Consider the following 21,193-nt stretch of genomic DNA (forward strand, 5'->3'; position numbering starts at 1 on the left):
GCAGCCCGAGGTCCGACAGATGAAAACTTCAGGACAAGTGTGAAACTTATCGCTTCCAGAGGCGATAAGATATGAAAACATGCAGAAACGTCCAGTTTCTACAGGGATTAGTTAATATAATTGAGGTGAAATGTGCTCATGGACCCCGCTGTCTCATTGTATTTATCACTTGATGTGGGACAGGGAAACTGACGTAACGCTGTCACTCCAGCTCCAAGGGACCAAGCTGCTTTCCTCCAATTTATCTGGTATTTTATCGTTTCGGGCACACATATTCCTCAAACCTTTATGTTGGATACAAATAACACCTGTTGGATCCAGTACACTGTCTAGCTAGTTTCGGTATCGATTCAAGTTAAATCCCCCGAACAGTTCATGAAAAGTGGCTGAAACACGCGCTCAACAGACCGGAAGCGGATAAAAATTATCCTTCAAAATAAAACTACCAACTTGTCTTCGATTGCATGTAGAATTGTACGTTGAAAACCCAGACCGGAAGTACATTATTCCAAGCTAGCTTTTTTAATTATCTCAGGCTCAAAATGCACAAAATACACACTCAACCAAACTTTGTCACCCCTGAGGACTTTATAAAAAGTTGGTGTAAAGAGAGAAAAGCTTCCCTACCTTGTACAGAAAAAAAACGTAGAATAGCCGTAGTGGGTCGATTCTATCGCTGTCAGAGGTGTCACCGCCACGGGGCTGAGCTGCGGCCGACCGGGGATCCGTATCCCGTGCGACTGCCAAGCCGGGTCCGGGAGCAGCCTCCTTTCCGCCCTCTGATTGGTCGCCAAAGCGCAGCTCTTCGGTTGATCACAGTGCTGCGCTTTCCAGAAGCTGCAACACAAGGTGGAGGAATTCAAATATTCACTAGATACAGTAGTCTTGGAAATAAAACATAATGTATAAATTAAAAAAAAGCTTTTTTATTCATGAGTCTACGCTATTTTATATCTAATAACTTAAAATGTACAGGAAAGATTTAAATCGGTGGCAAGAAGCCTGGAACGTCAGCTGGAAATGGGCACCAGCACCTCCCGACCCCACTAGGGACAAGGATGTATAGAAAATGGATGGATGGATGAAAAATAAGAAATGCACTTCATTTTAATGAATACAAATTTAAAAATGAACTTAAAATTAATAAAGGGGCTGAAGGTTGTTAATTATCTAAGCTTTCTGTCGTCTCGATTGGTTATAGTTGAAATATAAATGAAGACAGGCTTGTTTGTCCAGTGTGCCTCCATGTTGCCCTGCAATGTATTAGTGACATGAACAAGGCATACCAATCACCTAATGACCAGTGAAATCAGGGTGAAACAGGTTTGCAATTTCATACTCTATGAACTTCAAATGATTAACTCATCAGTTTATTTACTGAATTCACAACAAGTCTCAAGGCACTTTACAAAAACAAAAAATGTACTCGTTCCAACTGAACAAATCTTAACATATGAGCCCTCAGTTGGTTTTAAAAGCTGTATAGGATGAAAGAGAGCAGATACAGTTATTTGCAACAAACGCTCATCCAATAGCAAGAGACACTGTTAAAAAGACAGAGGCAAGTGCATGGAAGGAAAATGTTAAGTTGATAGTAGCGATAGATCATCCAATGCTCGCCTCCTCCAGGTACACCAAACTTGATATAGCTTCTATAAGGAGTAAACGACACACAGAATAAAGGTAAAAGTTGAAATAACAAATGGCAAACAATTGGAGAATAAGAGAATTTTCCAGAACAAGGAGAAAGTTATCCTCCGGCAGCCAAAACCCATAGCAGCAGAACTACAGAGATAGCTCAGTAGTCAATCATCAGTCACCCCTCCATGGTTATTGTCCTTTGTTGCAGTAGATTTTTATTTTCTGGAGAAAATTATCTGTAAAATATGTTATTCTAAATCATGATAAATACACCAGAGAATGTTTCAACATAGAAGAAAAAAATAATTAAAGACCGTCTTAGGACAGGGAAATAAATATTTACTTTATTCTTTTATAGATACATGAATTATACATGGAACATGATTTCATTATTTCCTGTTTGCTTTTGACGGGGGGAATAATTGATTCTGGTCCTTACCGCTGGGTGGCGGTAGTGCGCACTTATGTCCACCCTAAAACGAGAATAAGAACCACAACAACGGAAATGAGTTGTCATAAGCCGGAAGAGAGTTGGATTAGCAAACCAGAGAATCTCAAAAACTGACACCAGTGGGTCTTAATGCTTGGATGAAAGCTTGACAGAGCCACATTTAACAGCAGATATCTCCGTTTGCCTGGTAAGAAACATTTAAAAAACTCGATTTTTGTTTTGTAGTCTGCTAAATCTGCATAGCTTTCGAGTTTCAGTTGACTAGCTAGCTTTTTAAGCAACTTCTTTAGCTTTTTCGTTCATCTCTGAAGCTATACATTTGTGAATCATCTAATTTATTTACAGAGCCGTCATCTTCAAATTTGATTAATTTACGCAGGGATGTTGCGTTTCACCTTTCATGACTTCTCTAACAGTGTAGCTTTTTAGCAAAATATGGCTAATCCGGACTTTGTTGCATTTGATCCAGCATAGATGCTGTAAAATGTATTCAGTTTTTTACTTAATGCAATATTGTATTTCGATAATCCACATTAGTACCTGAAAGAGAATATAGCATAAAACTAAACTAAAAAGTAGATATAACAACAAAGTGGAGTTGGGGGCGGGGGTTTAATGGCTGACTGGAAAGTATACAAAACAACGTTTAATGTAATAAATGAGTCTCCTGATAGTGCGACTAAAAAAAGTTAAAAGGCATTAAATACGACTATTAATAAATACGTTACTCTGGCGTAGATGTATGCAACTCCAATCCTCTGCAACTTGGGTCCTTCTCTTTCCCAACCGCACCTCCAGTCAAACAGCTGACTTCCCTTTTGGTAATGAGGCATTAATTTGATTCAGGTGTGTTGGAGAAGGTCGCAGGATGGTAGCTCTCGAGGATCAAATTTTTTAAATCCCGTAGGAACGCTTGTCTTTTCCAGACTGATTTCCTACAAAATATGGGATTTGAATTAGTATTCCCAGATTTTATCTCAATTGTTAAAGTTGTTTCCATCAATTTGTCAAATTTTTACCCCACTCTTTTATTATTTTACATATTTAGTTTCAAGTTCCAAGTTTAAAGTCTAACGTGTACAAATATTTGCTACGAGGTAATAAATTGAAGGACATATTTACATGTGATGATGTGTAAAAAGTATTTTAATCATAGGTTTGAAAGTACTGCCTAGTGGTGCTCACCAGTTAAGATTTCAATTGGTTCATCATTAACATATTTTGAGTCTTCAGAATACAGTGAATCACTACAGCCCATTATTGTTTAAAAAAAAATTACACAACTTTTATTGGACCAGCTAATGTTTTTGTCGATGAGACTAATTAGAATTACCTTAAATGAAACTTCTGGTGTCTAAACAAAAAAACTGGCGTCTGCTCCCTTTTACGTCTTAACAAAACATTCTTCTAAGACCACAAAAAGCAGGAAAACATGAATGTTTTGGGGCCTACTTCTTAACACACTCTAATATGACTGAGTTTGAGGTCGTGACATTGTCACACATTTTTTCAAATAGCGAGGAATAAACACAATGCACCTTAAATGACTGGTATGATCCCGTTAATCTCATCCATCTCTGGTTTGTGCAGAACATTTTAGCTCAACATCTCATTATAAATCAGCCGTGACGTTTTGTGATTTAGCGCAAAGATTCCGCCCTAAAGTCTCCTGATTCGCTGCTTTCACTTATCTTTGGGAGAGAAGAGAGGCAGGAATGTAAAACGAGACAAAATAAAGAGCAGCAGAAGCTTTGAATGTTTTTTACTGGACTGGAAGTGAAAACTGTTCCTGCTTGTAATCATGGCTATGAACAGAAGACATTCATTTACGCCCCGGGTGAGTAACAGGTCGTACCAGTAGCATGTTAAATAATGACTTGTTTAAGACACTGATATATTTCTTTAATTAATTGGTAATTACGAGGCTATTTTAATGTAAATGTAAAATAATCAGTGAGTTTGTTATACTCACCATTCAGGAGATGCAGGACTCATACCTGTATATTTTCGTCATCAAAGCAAAATTTCAAGTCATTATTACCCAGTTTGTTGACTCATAACTTCTTGTAAGGATAATGCCAGTGTCTTGTGTTGGAACTTTGAAAGTAGAGGAATAATAATCCTTAAACGTTTTTTTTTTTCTTTTTCTTTTTCCCACCGGCTGCCTAAGAATCCAATCCAGCGTGAATTCACGTGTCCTGCAGTCCTTTAAAAGCTCGTCGTCTTTCTCCCAGACCTACTTTGCTGTTATAAGTGCCTCTTTGTGTGAGATGTTGCTGCTTTTTTAGGATGTTAGTCGTCGCAGGACATATGACTGAGGATGTGATGCAGTCTCTGTTTTCATCACCCTCAGGACTCTTGTGAATGCAGCTGTATTTTCCTGTTCATTTGGAGATATTTTCAAGTCAAATTCATAAAATAGTTTTGTATTCATGCTCCTAATAAAATATATTAAACATCCAGAGTAGACTGGGGTGAATATTTGGGCAAAAAAGCAATACATTCACTTGAATATAACTTCTCTGCCTGCTTTTTCTACTGTTTTTGTCCCATTTTACTTCACATTTCCATGGTTAATCAACTTTATTCCTTTCTTCCCTTATATTTGTAATCTTCCCCTCAGCTGACCAGCCCATTGATCAGCAAAATGAGCAGCACCGGATCAGTGGAGAGTGTTAAACCTCCAAAGGTAGGTTGCTTTTTCAGAAGCCATTAAGGAAAGCAAATTCAGACTTCCTCAGAGATGAATTATTTCCATTATTCCTTCAGATCGGCTCCAAAGTCGAGGTGACTGGTAAGGGCCAGCAAGGCACCGTTGCCTACATCGGTGCCACCCTGTTCGCTTCGGGCAAATGGGTCGGCATCATTCTGGACGAGCCCAAAGGGAAGAACGACGGCACCGTGCAAGGGAAGCGCTACTTCAGCTGTGAGGAAAATCACGGGATATTTGTCAGGTCATCCCAGGTCAGTGATGAACCATTACTCACCACCAGGGGGAGCTCACAGGGTGTTTAGTTTTCAGATGAGGAGCACTTCATCTTGTGAAACTAAAAGGAGAATTTCAGATTAATCAGGTACTTTGCTGCTGCCCAGATGCAAACAAGAAAACTGAGCCTCTTTTCTAAAATAAACATGTAGTTCATTCTTTACGTGTCCCTGTAAGCCAAAAATACCAGTTTGATAAGTTAGTGCATGACTTTTTAGCTTTTGCAAGGTTTAATACTGTAAATTTCTTATTTGAGGTCTTTAAATTTAAAATTAATAAAACTGTTGACAATTTGTCCTGTGCTGCTGTCATATAGGGTGAGTTCAGGTGACATTAGAAAAGTTCTGTGCAAAAAATAAATCAGCATATTTAAATCAACAATAACAATAAGCAAAATTCATTTAGAATGAAAAAAAATTATATTTTAATAATCACTACATTTCTTTGCTCTGTTAAACTTATAATTATAAAAAGTGCAACACCAATTAGTAATTATATTTATAGTGGTTTCCTCTCTTCCTGGGCCACTTTTACTGTCAATATCTCTAATACCTCTACATAAAAAATGATTTTCTAACACGTAATTTTATACAAATGATCTCACTTCTTTCAGCATTGTTGATCAGTCACAGTCTTTTCTACCTGGTGTTTATCTCTGTGCAGATCCAAGTCATTGATGACGGCTCCGCTGCCACCTCACCAGAAACCCCTGACGCCAGCTTGGCGAAGACGCTCAAACAAAAAGGTGAGAAACGACCACAAAAATCTCCAACGGGGATGTTTGTTAACGTCAGAAGGAATTACAAAGGTCATCGTTTGTCTTTCCAGACATTCCTGAGACTCCCAAAACATCAAAGCAGGTAAAGGAAATTCATCCACATTGTTTCTATTTTCTTTAGTTTATAGAAAGTTAAGAAATTCAAAAGCTCTTTGGAAATTCAGCTAGTTTGAGCTTGTTGAAGGTGATAAAATGACACAACATGCTGAAATGATGCAAGTTCCATATCTGAAGTTTTATCTGAGGAAAAAAAAATGTCCAAGTCGGCTGTCGGCGTTTAAATTGACTTCTCTTCGTTTTTCTCAATACTGTTTGCAGACACCAGCGAACGTTAAGAAGGTATTGATGTTTGAATTCAGCGCTTTTGCTTCGCCTCGTTTTTTCTTTGTCACACTAACGTAGTAATTAATCTCTTTTGAGCGATTCTGTCTTTGTTTTTACTTGCACGGACGTAAAAGCGTTCAACATTCTTGTTGTTCCCACCTTGGTTTTTTATATTTATATTCCAGTGGTGGCTCCTGTCCACACTAAACCTTTTTTCCTGGACGTTCCTGCATGAATTCATGTTTTCTCTGTCTGTTTTGCTTTAAATCTAGAAGGCCACCGCTCAAAGGGCACCAAATTATGCATGCAGCAACTTGTGATCAGTCTGTCTAATTTAATATGCTTTTTACCTTCTTCTAATCTTCTATTGTCCTTCATTGCTGAATGTGTGTGTGCCCGTTTCCTTGCTTGTGGGTGTGTGTGAATCCGCCCTTTCCTTCAACTCTCTTCCTCCTTCCCAGTCCTCTACCCGCCGCTCAGCAAAGGTGAGCTCCTTCAAAGCAGACAGGACAGCTGAGGTTAACGATGAAGATGTGGGCTCTTTCTTTTTAGAGCAAATGTTTGCTGTAATGAACCAGGAGGTCCTACAGAAATGAACAGAAAACAGAAATTAAATGTAATCCAGATTGCATGAACATAGTTGAGTCACTTTTTAGATTTGACTGCAAGTATTTCAACATTTCTTATTTTCATCCAGATGTTTTGCTTCCAGGTGTGGAATATCAAGAAAAGTAAATGGTTAATTAAGAAGTCTGTGCTTTTCATATAATATTCCGCATTGGACAAGTGAAATTTATTACGTACCGCGGCTTCCTATCGCCTGACCATCTTGGGTTGAATTTTTAATATATTTTGCAAACTACACCATGTGGTCAAATAAACATTAACCAAATTGATCACAAAACACTCGTCGGTTTAGCTCTCGACAGGTTCGCCCCAGTCAACGCCGCCTTCAGTCAGCCTTTATCAGAGCAGACCGAGCGTCTGCATAGCGTAGCGTAAAATTAAGCAATTGTGATATCCGAGTACCACCGCTTTACCCCGTCACAGCGCTCCGATATAATTTTTTTTAAAAAACGATATTCGTTTTTCAAAAGACCCAGCTATATGCGTATAAGGCCTGAGCCTCAGAGAAACTGATGTCAGAACATCTCTCATGTTCTAGTTTATGATTCTATCCTAAAACACTTCTTCTGCATTCAAACAATGGAATATTTTTCATATTATCTTTAGATAAGGATGGTGAGTATATTCTAACACAACAGGTTGATATTATGAATAAAGCCATATAAGGATAAGGTTTAGCTTGTAGCTAACACTCTCTACTCGTCCTCTGCTAGTGGAGCACGCCAGGTCTCTCGCCTGCTACCTCCCTCCCCTCCCTCTTGCCTCGTCCCAGCCGCCCCAGCATAAAGCTCCGGGTACGCTCTCTTTCTATCAGGCACCTGCCGTGTCGCTTCACAAGGTGGTCGGTGTGAAAACGATTGCATTTTTTTTTCTTGTCCTGCACTGGTGTTTTTTGGAGTTTGTTGGCTGCGTTTCCATTACAAATGTGCGCAAAACTTTTTCAGTATTATCCGACGGTCAAAACAACACAATTTAGCAATTGTGGCATTTCTGTAAAACAAGAAATGCAATTTAAATCACACATGAAGTCATTAAAAAAATGATTGATGTAAACACTTACATGCGATATATTAATACTTCAGCCACAGTGCTAGCACTCAGCCATCGGAGGAGACGTCAGCGTTTTATTCAGGTGTCGCTTTGGGAAAATTGTAGTTTGTGGTTTTTACAGAAGAGCTACTGATTCAACACATCTGAACTTTTGATCAACTGTGCAGTGCTGAGAGATCTCTTGTGTCCAAAGAGGCCAGTACCTACAAACAAGCACGTTGCAGCTGTTTACAAACTGGCATGATGTGAAACATATTTTCATTGCAGTTTTGCAAAATACATCAATCAAAAATCACCTCATTCTAGCGCATAATCTTTAACAAAAAAACGTGAGCTTTTTTGAAATTGCCTTGTTCTCAATCCACAAGTTTAGTTTCATAATACCAATTTGCACCATTCTATGGTCAATGGAAACGCAGCTAGTGAGTTTTCTTACAAACTTGGGAAGTGATGGTCCTTCTCCTGGTGGAATCGAGAGTAGTCTTCACTGAGTCATTCCAAGATACTCACTATAGGGAAAAGACTGTCTAAAATAGCCAATTGTCAACCTTTTCCCTTCATTACGTTCCTTAACACACCTGTTTCCATCAACAGGCGTCTCGTGAGAGCCTAGCAGCCCCTCTGCTTGGAGATGTCAGTGAGGTGAGCCTGTCCTCCCAGCAGGTGGCGCTGGCTGCCCCTGTTACACCTCTGCCAAGCAGCTCTCCTGCATCTGTGGCTCCTCAAGCTCCAGTCACTCCCAGCAAGGTGAGAAGAACCGGGTCGTGCTTCCTCGTCGCACATTTCATTAGATTTTCTTTCTCCATCCTCCTCATCGTATTTCATTTCTGTTGCATTTCATCCATGTTGCTGTTTAAGCTGGTGGAACCTGCCATTTCCAAGCAGGTAGAGTTCCTTTAAGGTTTCATGCATGCTGGCATGAGTTTTCTTCCACACTCAGAGTAACTCGGATGTTTCCAGAGCAAAACGTCTGTCGACGTCTAAGAACTCCTTGCATTTAATTGACATGATGCCACCTTCTTGTCAGTTCAGTGTGTTTGTCAGCAGCTGATTGGCAGTCGCAGTTTGTCTGGGCATGAAACTCCCCTTACCTGGAGGGACCGAACCCACCTTCACCTCCGACAAACTTCTTAAGCTTTCTCATTACAAAATAATCGAGAGAAACGTTATTAAACATTGTCAGTGTAATAATAAGAGACCATTTATAGGTCAAGTTTCTTATATTTCCAAAACCCAAACAAGGTCTGCAAAAAAGAAAGTTAAATCAATAAATACAGCTGAATACGACTGTTATTGACAGTATTACTACATGCTCATCTGTATAGAAGTAACTGGAACCATCACAGCATAGTGGTTAAACCAAAGATTATTGCATCAAGCTGGTTCCAAAACAATAATTGTGAGCTCTGGCTACAAATTAGTACAGTTTCTTTGTAATGTAGTAAGTTTTCAGGCATGTGGTACAAATATTCAGGGAATCCAGACAATGTAATGTCTGGATTCCTAAAGCCCAGGAAAGTTATCGCCGACTACATTTCTCTGCTGCACGTTCCACAAATTGTGTTGGCAAAAGATGCCTGAGTGGGACAGACGGACTGCTGAGAGACTTTGATATCGTACCATGTTGTTTAACAAACAAAAACGAAAAAAACAAATATTAACAGCCACCAGGGAGCAGAAAACCAAAGGGAAAGTAAAACAAGTACAGAGAATTCCCCAAATGTCTCGGGTAAACCTTCACACAACCTTCACCATGATGACCTTGCTTGTTCATCGGAGGTTGAGCGATCTCGCTGTGGCGTCATGTCAGATGTGAGCATGTATTGTTCTACTTTCAAGGACAAACCATCCACACATTCCTCATTGCATTGTGTTGTTTTGAGAAGAGGGGATCTTCAAGGGTTGAACGACTCACTGGGGTTTTTTCATGGTGGGACCTAATAAGTCTCTTGCCGTTATCCAGTTTCAGTCCTAAAGTGACGAAATTTTGTTTCTTACTCAGGAGGAAGACTCGCTGCGAGTTCTCGTAAAGGATCTGGAGGAGAAGCTGGAGACTCTGAAGATAAAACGAACGGAGGACAAGGCCAAGCTGAAGGAGCTGGAGAAGTACAAGATCCAGCTGGAGCAGCTGCAGGAGTGGAAGACCAAGATCCAGGAGCAGCAGGCAGACCTGCAGAAGCAGCTGAAAGAGGCCAAAAAGGTGTTTTATCGACTCATTTCACCTCATAACATTATCTAAAAAGAATTCACACCATTTTCAGATTTGGTCACGTCTCCGCCAATTTATGTTGGACTTTCTTGTAGGGATGAATCATTTCATCATAGTTCTGGATGCATTTTTAGAGTCACTCCAACATATTGGTCTCAGTTCTTCCTGCCCAAATCGTCACCATTTTGTGTTAGTCTTCATTAGAGAAAACCTCAATATGACACACTGAGGTCTGATATTTCACGTTTCAAACCACTGTTATTAACGATGTTACTTTGTAATGAACGAAATAACTGAAGCGCAGTTTGTTTTTACCTTGTGGCTTCGTAGGAAGCCCGGGAGGCGCAGGAGGCCAAAGACCGCTACATGGAGGAGATGGCAGACACGGCGGACGCCATCGAGATGGCAACGCTGGACAAAGAGATGGCCGAAGAGCGAGCGGAGTCGCTGCAAGTGGAGGTGGACTCGCTGAAGGAGAGAGTAGAGGAGCTCTCCATGGACCTGGAGATCCTCAGGCATGAGATCTCAGAGAAAGGTAGGAGAGGAGCTGCGTTAAATGACGTTGAGCCTCAGAGTGACTCTGATTTAACTCTGTATCCTTAATAGGTACAGATGGAGCCGCCTCCAGTTATCAAGTCAAACAGCTGGAGGAGCAGAACAGCAGGCTGAAGGAAGCCTTGGTCAGGTAATAACCTATAAAAAAAAAGTCTCAACAGGAGAAGTAATAATGTTTAAGTCTTTCCCGCAGAATGGATTGAGCTAAATGTTAACTGTTCTTGTTTTTACTCAGGATGCGCGACCTGTCGGCCTCGGAGAAACAGGAACACGTGAAGCTGCAGAAGCAGATGGAGAAGAAGAACACGGAGCTGGAGACTCTGAGGACTCAGAAGGAAAAACTGCAGGAAGAACTCAAACAGGCCGAAGCCACAGTGGATGAACTGAAGGAGCAGGTGGAGCAGCGTCTGCCTTTAGAGAGCGGATGACGTCTGTGTCAAGTGGAAATGTGCGATTGTGTTTGTGCAAACATTCCCCAGGTGGACGCTGCCCTGGGGTCAGAGGAGATGGTGGAGACGCTGACTGAGAGGAACCTGGACCTGGAGGAGAAAGTCAGGGAGATGAGGGAGACGGTCACCGATCTGGTCAGTTCTGCTGTTTGTTTTTAAAATGTTCACAAATTATGGTTTTGTTTTTACACTCAGGGAATGAAAGTAAAACCTTTCACTGTCTAAAATCCATAGAAAATGAAAATGCCTTTAAAATATATTTAAAAATGTTAATCAACGTGTAATTAATTTGAATTTTAAAATTTAATCTGAGACAAAAAAAAAGGCATTTTTAGTCTTATCTAAGTCTCTTATTGGTGGAAAAGTTGCACTGAAATGTGTTTGGGCTTTCAAAATAAAAGCCTTTTATTTTTTTGGATGATTGCAAGAGTGATTTCCACATCAGTAAAAGAACTAAACCTGTGTGAAAAGGGCTTGTTAAGCTATTTAAAACGATGCCGAGTTATTTTAAAATATATTAGCCCCCTTTTTATACAAAAAAAATAATTGCAAAAGGAAGATCCTAAATGTTAATATGCTAAAAGCTGTGATGGGAATATTTTCAGAAGACTTTAAAAATATCCTTTACATAGATTGGACTGTTACTAGAAAAGTGTTCATACCTCTTTTGAAAATCTCTAATGATGCTGACTAGTTCAGATTAAATCTGATGAGCGTTGGGTGTCATTAGGGTTTAGCTGGTGAGCCTCCAGAACGCTTTGTTTCTAGTTAATTTTCTCCCGAATCGACAGGAAGCCATCAATGAAATGAACGACGAGCTGCAGGAAAACGCCAGAGAGACGGAGATGGAGCTGAGGGAGCAGCTGGACCTGAGCACTGCGAAGGTTCGAGAGGCAGAGAAGAAGGTGGAGGCTGCTCAGGAGACCGTGGCCGACTACCAGCACACCATCAGCAAATACAGAGAGCTCACCGCCTCGCTGCAGGTGGGTGGAAACGGAGGGACTCCTCACGGTGTGCGGTGGCGTGAAACGATGAATTAAGGGTGAGTTGTCGTTTGGTCGTTTTAGGAAGCCAACAGGGAGCTGATCAGTCAGCAAAGTGCAAACACAGAGCAAACCCAGCAGCCGTCTGCTGAGCTGTTCGACTTCAAGATCAAGTTTGCTGAGACCAAAGCCTATGCGAAGGTTTGAGATCAGATTAATTAATTTGAGATTATCTGTGATGTTGGCTCACATTCTGATCTAAAACATACTTGGGTGTGTGTGTGTGTGTGTGTGTGTGTGTGTGTGTGTGTGTGTGTTCAGGCCATTGAGATGGAGCTGAGGAAAATGGAGGTGGCTCAGGCGAACAGACAGGTTTCGCTGCTCACCTCCTTCATGCCGGACTCCTTCCTCCGTCACGGCGGAGACCACGACTGCATTCTGGTGCTGCTGCTCATCCCCAGGCTCATCTGTAAGGTACGAACCGCCACCATGTTCGCTTTGATTTGCAGCCATCTTGTTTTTTTGCCAACCTGTTTTTGTGTTCTCTCGCATTAAGGCTGAGCTGATCAGCAAACAGGCTCACGAGAAGTTTGACCTGAGCGGCGGTCTGGTCCAGGGAACGGCGCTCAGAGGACCACCAGGAGAGCAGCGCAGCTTCGCCTCAGGCCTGGTCTACTCCCTCGGCCTGCTGCAGGCCACCCTGCACAAATACGAGCAGTAAGCGCATAGATGCATCTAACTAACAACTCCTTGGCATCAAATGTAATCAAAAGCTTGTTCGAGACCAGATGCACTGTATAAAAACAAAACAAAAAAATCTTACCAAGTATTTTGGGCAGTGAAAGCAGAATGAGTCGCAACATTCTCCAAAACCTCAAACTCATTAGCTTCAGTGGTCTCTGTTCTTTTCTATTCACCCGTTTTTCTTGGTTTCTAGAGCTCTGAACTCCTGCAGCGTGGAGGTTTTCAAACGAATGGGAACGCTTTACAGTGAAATGAGCTTCCATGAGCGCTCGCTGGATTACTTCATTGACTTGCTGCATAAAGATCAACTGGACGAGACGGTTCAGGTGGAACCCCTTACGAAGGCCATCAAATACTACCAGGTAGGAGCGAGTCGAACAACAAACCATGTTTAAAGAGTCACGATTTGCATCATCCTTGACTTGCACTTTGGGGCCGCACAAAATCAGTCCATGAACCGGAAATGTTCCCTGGGCCACACTTTGGACATCTGTAAATGGATTGTTTTATTTAATAAAGTAAGGCGTAGAAATTGTCATCCAAGTGGAATCATATCAGTACTAAACATATTTTACGCGTTTCGTCTCCTAGCAACTGTACAGCGTCCATTTGGCAGATCAGGATGAGGACTGCACCGTGCAGCTGGCGGATCACATTAAGGTACTTCAACTCTTACTCGGAAGAAGTACAGTTTTGACATTTAAATTGATGACAAATTCATTTTTCAAGCAGTTTTATCAGTAAAACTGTTCCTAATTTTCTGCCCTCTTCCCTCAGTTCACCCAGGGAGCCCTGGACTGCATGGGGGTGGAGGTGGCGCGCCTGCGGGCGTTCCTGGCAGCAGGACAGGAGAGCTCAGGCCTCGCCGTCCTCCTGAAGGACCTGGACACTTCCTGCTCAGACATCAGACAGTTCTGTAAGAAGATCCGCCGCCGTATGCCTGGAACGGACGTAGCTGGAGTCCCTGCTGCCCTCAGCTTCGGGTCACAGGTGCAGAAAGACGCAGGACAACCGTCAGCCAGAGGGCGTCGCCGATGCCTTCTTAAATGTATACAACAATGCTGTTTTTGATGCATTTTGCTGTGTCGCCCATCAGGTGTCCGAGTCGCTGACGGAGTGCAGGCGACAGCTGACCCGCGTGGTGGCGGTTCTGCAGGAAGTGGCTGCAGCCGGGGCTCAGATGGTGGCGCCGCTGGCAGAGCAGGAGGGCCTCAACGCCCTGAAGCTGGAGGACATCACTTACAAGGCTGCAGAGCAGGTGGTCACACCGCAGTTTTATATTCCGCATCATAACTACAAGCATGTCAAGGCGCAGGGCTGGGCGATATGGCTTAAAAATTAAATCTAAGATTTTTTCAAACCACATTCAATTTTAATCCATTTCTTCTTGCTTTTATTTTTAAAGAAGAAATTGCAAAGGACAGAAAATATTTTCAAAATGCGGGTTTCATTTCAGTCATCTCTTCTGTCAATTGTACAACAAAGTTTTAGGAAATTTTACTTTCAATCATAAGAGTAAGTCATGATATGACCAGAAAAAAACATTGTAAAATTACAAGAAAAAGATGAAATATTTCCTCATCTGTAAAAATGATACCCAATTGTTGTTTGACTTTATTCTTGTGATATTACAATCTTACAAATGTTATTCTTGTAAATAAAAAAAAAAAAAATTGTAGCCTGGCCCTAAATGTCATGGTAGAGATTTCCAAATACACAAGCTGTAAAACACACTTGTGAAACAAGATGGCGGCCCTGAGCACGCTGACATCACTCTGAATTATGGAAGTCCAAGAAGGGCAAAAATTCAATTAATCAATAAAATCAATTTATCGCCCAACACTATGTCAAGAGTTGTATTCCTAAAAAGAATTTACAAATGAAAAGTGGTTTTTCTCCTAATAGTTTGTGATCCTAGTTATATTGGTAATTCCTCCACTAAACCATCTCTGACACACACATTTTCTCTAAGGTATTTGGCTCCCAGGGTGTGAACGGCCCAGAGCTTCTGCGACAGTCCTGCGGCTCCGTCATCACGACCATGAACAAGATGGCTACCGCGATGCAGGAAGGAGAGTACGATGCCGAGAAACCACAAGGAAAGGTATTCTGAGTCAGTGCAGGGTGCAATCTAAGCACATGCTTGTTGTTCATCCTAACCTTCATCCTCCTCTTCAGGCTCCGCCGGTGGAGAAGCGAGCCGCCATCGTCAGAGCGGAGATGACCGACGCAGAAGGTCTGGGAGTCAAACTAGAAGACAGAGAAACCGTCATTAAGGAGCTCAAGAAATCCCTCAAGATTAAGGTGACAAATGTTTCCTTAATCAGCCACTAACTTGAGTTTTTGCATCATCATGGAGACACCGACTCAGTTTGAGCTACTATACAAAGAATGAGAGAAACTTCAAGTGTGTCATAAAATGCCAATGAACTGCAGGAGGTATGAAAACCTTTGCAAACCACCAAGAGTTGCGACTGTCCTTGTTCCCAGGGCGAGGAGCTGAGCGAAGCCAACGTCCGCCTCAGCCTCCTGGAGAAGAAGCTGGACACGTCCACCAAGGACGCAGACGAACGCGTGGAGAAAATTCAGACCAAACTCGACGACAACCTCGCCCTGCTCAAGAAGAAAGAGAAGTAAGGAAGGATTTCAATTCAGCAACTTTTATTTATTTATTTATTTTCTTGGCGTCTTATTTACCTTCCCCCTCCTCTGTGTGCAGGGAGTTTGAGGAGACGATGGACGCTCTGCAGGCGGATATCGACCAGCTGGAGGCAGAAAAGGCAGAGCTGAAGCAACGCATCCAAAACCAGTCAAAGATGACGATCGAAGGGCTGAGAGGCTCTCCGGGTTCAGGAATCGCCTCCATCGTTCAGGGATCTACGAGTTCGTGCTCGTTTTTTTTTCTAAAACAAAAAGTTTTGGTCAAATTTGACAGGCTTATTTACGTTTAGAAAATGTCAGAATAAATATTTTCAGCGTTTCTTTTCTCCCGCAGGTCTGCCTCCAACCCTGGCAGGGCCAACGCAGGTGGTGGACTCCCCTCTCCTCCGACAGCAGCTTGAGGTCCAGAGACTGGGCATTAAATACCTGAAGAATGAAAACAACAGGCTCAAGGTAAACTCAGCTTCAGTTTGATATCTGAGCAATAAGTGAGAAATAAATCAACTTCATTGATTAATCAAAACTTTGGTTTTTGAAGATTTTGGAAAATCTGCATTTTTTTTTTCTTTTCCACCAACAAACTCCTTTGGTTTCTGTGGTTCAAAGTTCAAAGTGATGTCATCCTGGCTAAGGCAGCCATCTTTTTTGACAACCAGGTGTTAGTTTCTGTTTATTTGTACTTTGACTACAACAAAATATTAGGGTCAGATTAAGATTTTTATTTTTTCCAAAAATATAGTTATTGTTAGAAGAATACAGTCAAAATAACAAAATAGTCATAATTTTATGAAAACGCCAACATGAAAAATAAAGCTAATTATTTCAACCTTTTTCTCATTAGAACAACTCGAAATGTTAAGACGTTCTGGTAAAACTTCATCTTTAATGTGATACCACTATACTTGTAATACTATTAATAATCTTGATGCTAGGGTAATCACACCCTCACCCTAGCACCCCATTGTACAACTTCCAGAAAGGGTGATTGAAATAAAAACTACTTTTGAAAATATTTTCTGTCATTTGTAATTTCCTTTCTAGAAAAGAAAGCAAGAATTTTTTTTAAAATCAGATCTAGTATGAAAAAAAATCTGAGGTTTTGTATTTAAGCCATATCTCCCAGCCCTATGTCTTTGTGTTAAATTCAAACTTTTGGTATGATGACCCGCTTTGTGTATTTGACTGACAGGCGGAGAAGATGAAGGCTCAGCTCGCGTCCCTGCCTCCACTGTGCCCTCCGAAACTCCCACAGGTGTCCAAAGAAAGCTCATCATCTCCAGAGGGACTGAACACAGGGATCTACCGCAGGACCGACCAGCTGCTGGCTACCCTGCTGAAGCTGAGCGCAGAGGTTAAGGTGGTGGACATCACAGGGAAGACAGCAGGTGACTGGCGTACAGAACGGTTTTCCACTTCGTCTCAGATTCAAGCACTTCTATGTAGCTTTTGAAAACCATTTTCTTCCACATAAAATGCATTGAAGTTTGTGATTTTGATGCAACAATGTGAACACGTCCTTGGTTTCTTTCCGGCCTGATAGTCAGCGCCAGCTCTCAGCTGCTGGAGCAAACGGCTCGTCTGAAGAATCTCAAAGACGCCCTGGACAAACTGCAGGTACCTCTTGGACTCTAAGGGTCCATTTACACCAGCTCTTTTTGCTATGATGGACCTGTAGTCGGTTTGCCTAGAAACTCTGGTTTGTTTGAGGACTTGTAAATAAATTCTGCCGTGGTTCGAATGCATATGTGAACGCCAATCAAATCGGAAACTGCTCCAAAAGCAGGAAGCAAACTAGCACAGGACATTCTTGGCAAATGCAACCAAAACAAACATGCGAGTCGAGGAAACTGGTTGCTCCAAGGGTTTTGTTCATGTGAAAGTGAATTGCACCAGCTGAAAATGTAACAAACGTTGCAACTTTGACCAAAGTCCGGTAGACAATCAGGTGTGAAAACATCCCAAAACTTATTCACTGATTGAAACCTGTTTCAGGGTGAGGTGGCCGAACATGTGGTTTCAAACCAGCCAGGAGCAAAGGCTTCCTCCGACTTCGCCACATTCCCAGCATCCTCTTTCATTAAGGTACAGTAAACGCTGTTTGAAACAGATTTCCTCTTTGTGCATCTGGGTTAAACACTGATGTTTTTTCTCAGGCTAAGGAAGAGAAGCAAGGAGGAACGGTTTTTGTGGGTCGCGTTGCCATCCCGTGCACCCGCGGTCAGGAGCAAGTCCACCGCCTCGTCCTGTCGCAGCAGCAGCTGCAGCAAGTGCACAACCTCCTCATGGTCTAAAACCAGAGCTACCAGTGCTGAAGACCCTCCCACTCCACCCAGCACTTCTCCTTAGCATTCTTGTTTCTTTTCAATACTACGCTCAGGAATCCGTGTCCTGTTAAAGCAACGTTTCAAGCACTAATACTTATTTAATACCAGACTCCAGAATGTCACGTTATGAAGATGTTCATTTAAACTTTGAGGCTTTGCCAACGTGTTCAAGTCAACTTTTGTCTCTTCAACCTTTGAATACATTTGTATTTGTAGTAATTCTGAATTAAAAGCATTTCACTTTAACAGCCTTTAGTAGTTTTTCTGCCTGGTTGATGGTAATGGCTTAGAATTAATGGCATACCAACATTGTCAAGCTTTTAATCCAAATGGAAACATCTTCTGTGGCGTCATGAAACTAAGGCGTTTGACCAGAATAATCACTTTGAGGGAGGGGGAAGCCCAACTGAAGTAACAGTGACAGAATTGTGTTTTGCAAGAACTGATGCACTCCTAACATGACATGAGGAAAGACTGAAAATATTTAACATTTGAAGATGATGAAATGTAAGGCACTTTGGAGTCCTCTGACTTGACAAAGCCATTTGAAATCGACAATCATATCAGTAAATTGGTTAAATAGTGGTGCAAGAACAGCCATTATTTCAACACTGCAGGAAACCTAAGGTCAAAGATGGAAGGTGTGAGAACAAGGCAGCCTACAAACGACTTGTATCGTTTTATCAGGAACAAAACAGCATTATGTAGTGAGAATTTTTATTTTATTTTTTTTTTAAACAATACAGTCTTGAAATTTAATAGAAAACCAACTCAAACTAAAAACTTACAAGCAAATATTAAAATGCTTGGCTCTTGGTGAAAAAACTAAAAACCCAGAGTACACAATTACAAAACGGCTGTCTTTATGGTAGAGAACAACGCTTTGTTCTCTCCCTTTCTTGGATCCATGTCAGTATCCATGAAAGGGACGGTGATCTGGTTTGTGATAGGTGTAGGGGGCATAGTGAGGCCTGCTGTGACGGCTCCTCATCACAAACTGATGATTGAGGGGCTGGTGGTAATCTTCATAGGGCTCAAAGTAGGAGGAAGAGGGAAGCACGTCGTCAACACCTGTAAGATGTTCAGACTGAATTTTAGACCCAATATTTTTTAAACTGATACATTTAGGTATGGAGTGAGCTGGAAGGGTAATGCAGACACCTTGTACAGATCACCAATGGTACCTTCACCTAGAAACACGATGAGGCTTTAAATGCCAAGTCTGAAGCAGTGCACACACTTACGATGTCTGGGCGGTACATAATGTTTCTGCTGAGGTCTGCGGCGTGGCCGGGGCCGCTGCGGCTGGACGGCAGGTTGGAAGTTCTCTGCGTTTTCGTGGCGATGTGGCATTGGCTCTCTCTTGTCTTCAAAGCTCAAGAAGGCACCAGACAAAGAATCGGAGGTGAACTCCTCTCTAAAGCTGTCTGAATTCACAGCAGCTGTTTGGTAGCCGTTTGGAGAGGAAAGAGGGGTGAGACAAAGAGGTGAAAGAAAATTACTTAAAGTGGAACAAGGAAGTGCAGAAGCTTCATTTAAAAATACTCTTGTTTTAGCATCAAAGAAACAAATATGATCATTAAGATAGACGTCTTCCATCAGGTGCACTTCAACTTTTCTAAAATATGCAGTTTACAGTTTTATTTTGGAAATGCCAGGATGACCTTTAACGTCCATCTCTGAAGAACTAATCTCCTCTGTGCTAATCCAAAAATACTACAAAAAAATACAAAGCCATCATCTATGGAACCCAGGAACTCCCTGCATGAGAATCTGTACAATACCAGTAGTCTGAAATCATATGCCACTGATTTCCAGGCCTGTAAAATCTTTAATTTCCCTTCTTTTCCAGTCTGAATAAACCACAGGAATCACCATCATGTCTTACCTGCAAATTTTGTAGAACAGTCGTAGATTGACTTCTGCTCAGGAACTTCTGAAAACAAAGCAGATGCACGTTTTCATTCTTAAATAAAAGATGCATGTGTGTTTATGAAGCCACTCTTACCATCAGCAGTCAGCATCACACCCCAGGCTTGTGCAATGTGCCGTAACAGAAGAGCGGTGATCCTGCGGTGGGCGATGGCGTTCCAGTGGACGCCGTCTTTGGTTCGATGTTGTAATGAGAAGCGGAACTGAAAGTGGAGGTCCAACACGTCTATCTCGTAGTTGTCGGCCAGAGTCCCACCGTAGAAGTTGGCTTCGATCACGTCGTAACGCAGCTGAGGAGCTTTGTGCTCAATCTGTGGTCACAGAAAAATCATGCACTTTTCCTTTCAGCTGAAAATATCAAGATAAAAAGCTAAACTTAACTCACCTCAGGCACCAGAAAGCCACCTTTGATCCTTTCTCCTAAGGGCATGGTGAGGTTCCAGATAATCAGCGTTTCCTCTGGTAGGGAACTCTTGAGCTCACCAAAGAACCTCTTAAGGTTCGCCTTGTAGTCATCGACCCACTTGGGATTGTATCTAAATAAATATAATACAAACATAACAGGCCTAACCAATTACAGCACAAAGATTAGGATCAAAAGCATAATAATCATTATGGTAAGTACTGGGCATTATAAATGTACTGGCCAACACGTTGCATTTCTAAAATGCAAATGCTTTCTGATTAGCTTTTTTTTTTGTTGCATTCAGGTTCATTTCGGACCTCATGCTAAACCATGACGCATATTCTTGACCCCAACTTTTTGGACCAATATTTAAACTTTGTTAAAGACATGATATCAGTACTTCTTGTACCCACCTTGAAATACTTCTTGTACCCACCTTGAAATATCCCAGACACAAGAGTTCACAATGACCACGTCTGGTTTCAAGCCGTGACGGAAGTCCTCGATGATGCTCTGCATATATCTTGAGAAGATGCGGGTCACAAAGTAGAAGCGGATCAAGTGGTGGTCCGACTGATACTGACGCACCTCTGTATACTCCGTCCCATTATTCATTCTCTTCAGACAGCCTCCTTCCACCAAGCAATCCAGCTCAAAGCTCATCTCACCCTGCAGGGACAAAATGTCACGATTAACAGAGCTGATAACTTTAAAAGACGTCACAGAAATATCAGGTTTCATTTATTAGCAGATGAATATCTGATTATACATTTTAATATCTCCCATTTTTGTAAATTATGTCCACATGCCGCTTACCTTGCTCTTCAGCTGTCTTAAAGTGAGGTATCTGTCCTTTTGTACAAGTACCACAAGATCCTTATACACAGACCGCTGAACTGAATGGAAATATGTTCAATAAATTACAGAAAATAAACAAAGGGTAAAAAATATATTTAGATATAATAAGGAAGGGAGAAATTGCTCACTGGAATCTCCCAAAATAACGACAAACTTGTTATGGAGGAGCAGGCGGGCCTGCTGGTGGGTCGCCGTCTCTTTCTGGCAATTAAAAG

General features: G+C 41.7%; 3 protein-coding genes and 1 long non-coding RNA gene across 14 annotated transcripts in view; 1 reads left to right on the forward strand and 3 right to left on the reverse strand.

The window, feature by feature from the left end:
- Window positions 1-2,904, reverse strand: part of tdrd7b (tudor domain containing 7 b) — a 17,921-nt gene extending 15,017 nt beyond the window's left edge. Inside the window, exons 1-3 of one of the 3 annotated variants that reach the window (XM_016677745.1) lie at window positions 2,821-2,868; window positions 2,081-2,114; window positions 628-837 (exon numbers count right to left, since the gene is read on the reverse strand). The gene's annotated coding sequence lies outside the window, so the exon portion shown is untranslated. Of the gene's footprint in view, window positions 1-627; window positions 838-2,080; window positions 2,115-2,815 lie in introns of all 3 variants that reach the window. The other 2 variants (XM_016677744.1, XM_016677746.1) reach the window with 2 other exon arrangements.
- LOC103146604 (dynactin subunit 1-like) lies at window positions 2,131-18,033 on the forward strand. Of its 7 annotated transcripts, none has more exons than XM_016677737.1 (31): window positions 2,131-2,279; window positions 4,716-4,781; window positions 4,862-5,056; window positions 5,742-5,823; window positions 5,907-5,938; window positions 6,175-6,195; window positions 7,521-7,601; window positions 8,452-8,604; window positions 8,719-8,742; window positions 9,860-10,057; window positions 10,397-10,601; window positions 10,673-10,751; window positions 10,857-11,016; window positions 11,101-11,205; window positions 11,862-12,053; window positions 12,138-12,254; window positions 12,375-12,527; window positions 12,610-12,770; window positions 12,991-13,159; window positions 13,389-13,457; window positions 13,575-13,787; window positions 13,894-14,055; window positions 14,770-14,901; window positions 14,976-15,101; window positions 15,288-15,430; window positions 15,517-15,680; window positions 15,793-15,911; window positions 16,648-16,843; window positions 16,999-17,072; window positions 17,451-17,540; window positions 17,612-18,033. In XM_016677737.1, exons 2-31 carry the CDS (start codon window positions 4,740-4,742, stop codon window positions 17,747-17,749), a joined length of 3,795 nt encoding a protein of 1,264 aa, XP_016533223.1. In that variant the 5' UTR covers window positions 2,131-2,279; window positions 4,716-4,739; the 3' UTR covers window positions 17,750-18,033. The 7 variants fall into 7 exon arrangements, with proteins under 7 accessions (XP_016533223.1, XP_016533225.1, XP_007564658.1 ...); XM_016677739.1 differs by lacking the exon at window positions 7,521-7,601 and adding an exon at window positions 6,642-6,665 and having other exon boundaries at window positions 2,132-2,279; XM_007564596.2 differs by lacking the exon at window positions 8,719-8,742 and having other exon boundaries at window positions 2,132-2,279.
- Window positions 6,617-8,445, reverse strand: LOC107837651 (uncharacterized). The gene is made up of 2 exons (XR_001663692.1): window positions 7,868-8,445; window positions 6,617-6,764 (listed from the first exon to the last, which is right to left on the reverse strand). It is a non-coding gene; the product is annotated as an uncharacterized LOC107837651 (long non-coding RNA).
- A 452-nt stretch (window positions 18,034-18,485) lies between the features above and the next one.
- The window catches only part of fam113 (family with sequence similarity 113), a 3,041-nt gene continuing 333 nt past the window's right edge, over window positions 18,486-21,193 (reverse strand). The window contains exons 2-9 of one of the 3 annotated variants that reach the window (XM_007564600.2): window positions 21,107-21,179; window positions 20,937-21,016; window positions 20,557-20,789; window positions 20,100-20,250; window positions 19,791-20,025; window positions 19,671-19,718; window positions 19,027-19,224; window positions 18,486-18,853 (exon numbers count right to left, since the gene is read on the reverse strand). In XM_007564600.2, coding sequence (XP_007564662.1) covers window positions 18,693-18,853; window positions 19,027-19,224; window positions 19,671-19,718; window positions 19,791-20,025; window positions 20,100-20,250; window positions 20,557-20,789; window positions 20,937-21,016; window positions 21,107-21,179 — 1,179 coding nt within the window. In that variant the 3' untranslated portion in view covers window positions 18,486-18,692. Of the gene's footprint in view, window positions 18,854-19,026; window positions 19,225-19,670; window positions 19,719-19,790; window positions 20,026-20,099; window positions 20,251-20,556; window positions 20,790-20,936; window positions 21,017-21,106; window positions 21,189-21,193 lie in introns of all 3 variants that reach the window. The other 2 variants (XM_016677752.1, XM_016677751.1) reach the window with 2 other exon arrangements.

Source organism: Poecilia formosa, unplaced genomic scaffold (genome assembly GCF_000485575.1).
Source record: "Poecilia formosa unplaced genomic scaffold, Poecilia_formosa-5.1.2 Scaffold163, whole genome shotgun sequence".
NCBI lineage: Eukaryota > Metazoa > Chordata > Actinopteri > Cyprinodontiformes > Poeciliidae > Poecilia > Poecilia formosa.

Coding starts and splice junctions, on each gene's coding strand:
- LOC103146604 (XM_016677737.1), top strand. CDS start 4,740: ATGAGCAGCACCGGATCAGTGGAGAGTGTTAAACCTCCAAAG. Junction 15,681..15,792: donor CATCGTTCAGGGATCTACGA/GTTCGTGCTCGT, acceptor TTTCTCCCGCAG/GTCTGCCTCCAACCCTGGCA. Junction 16,844..16,998: donor CATCACAGGGAAGACAGCAG/GTGACTGGCGTA, acceptor CCGGCCTGATAG/TCAGCGCCAGCTCTCAGCTG.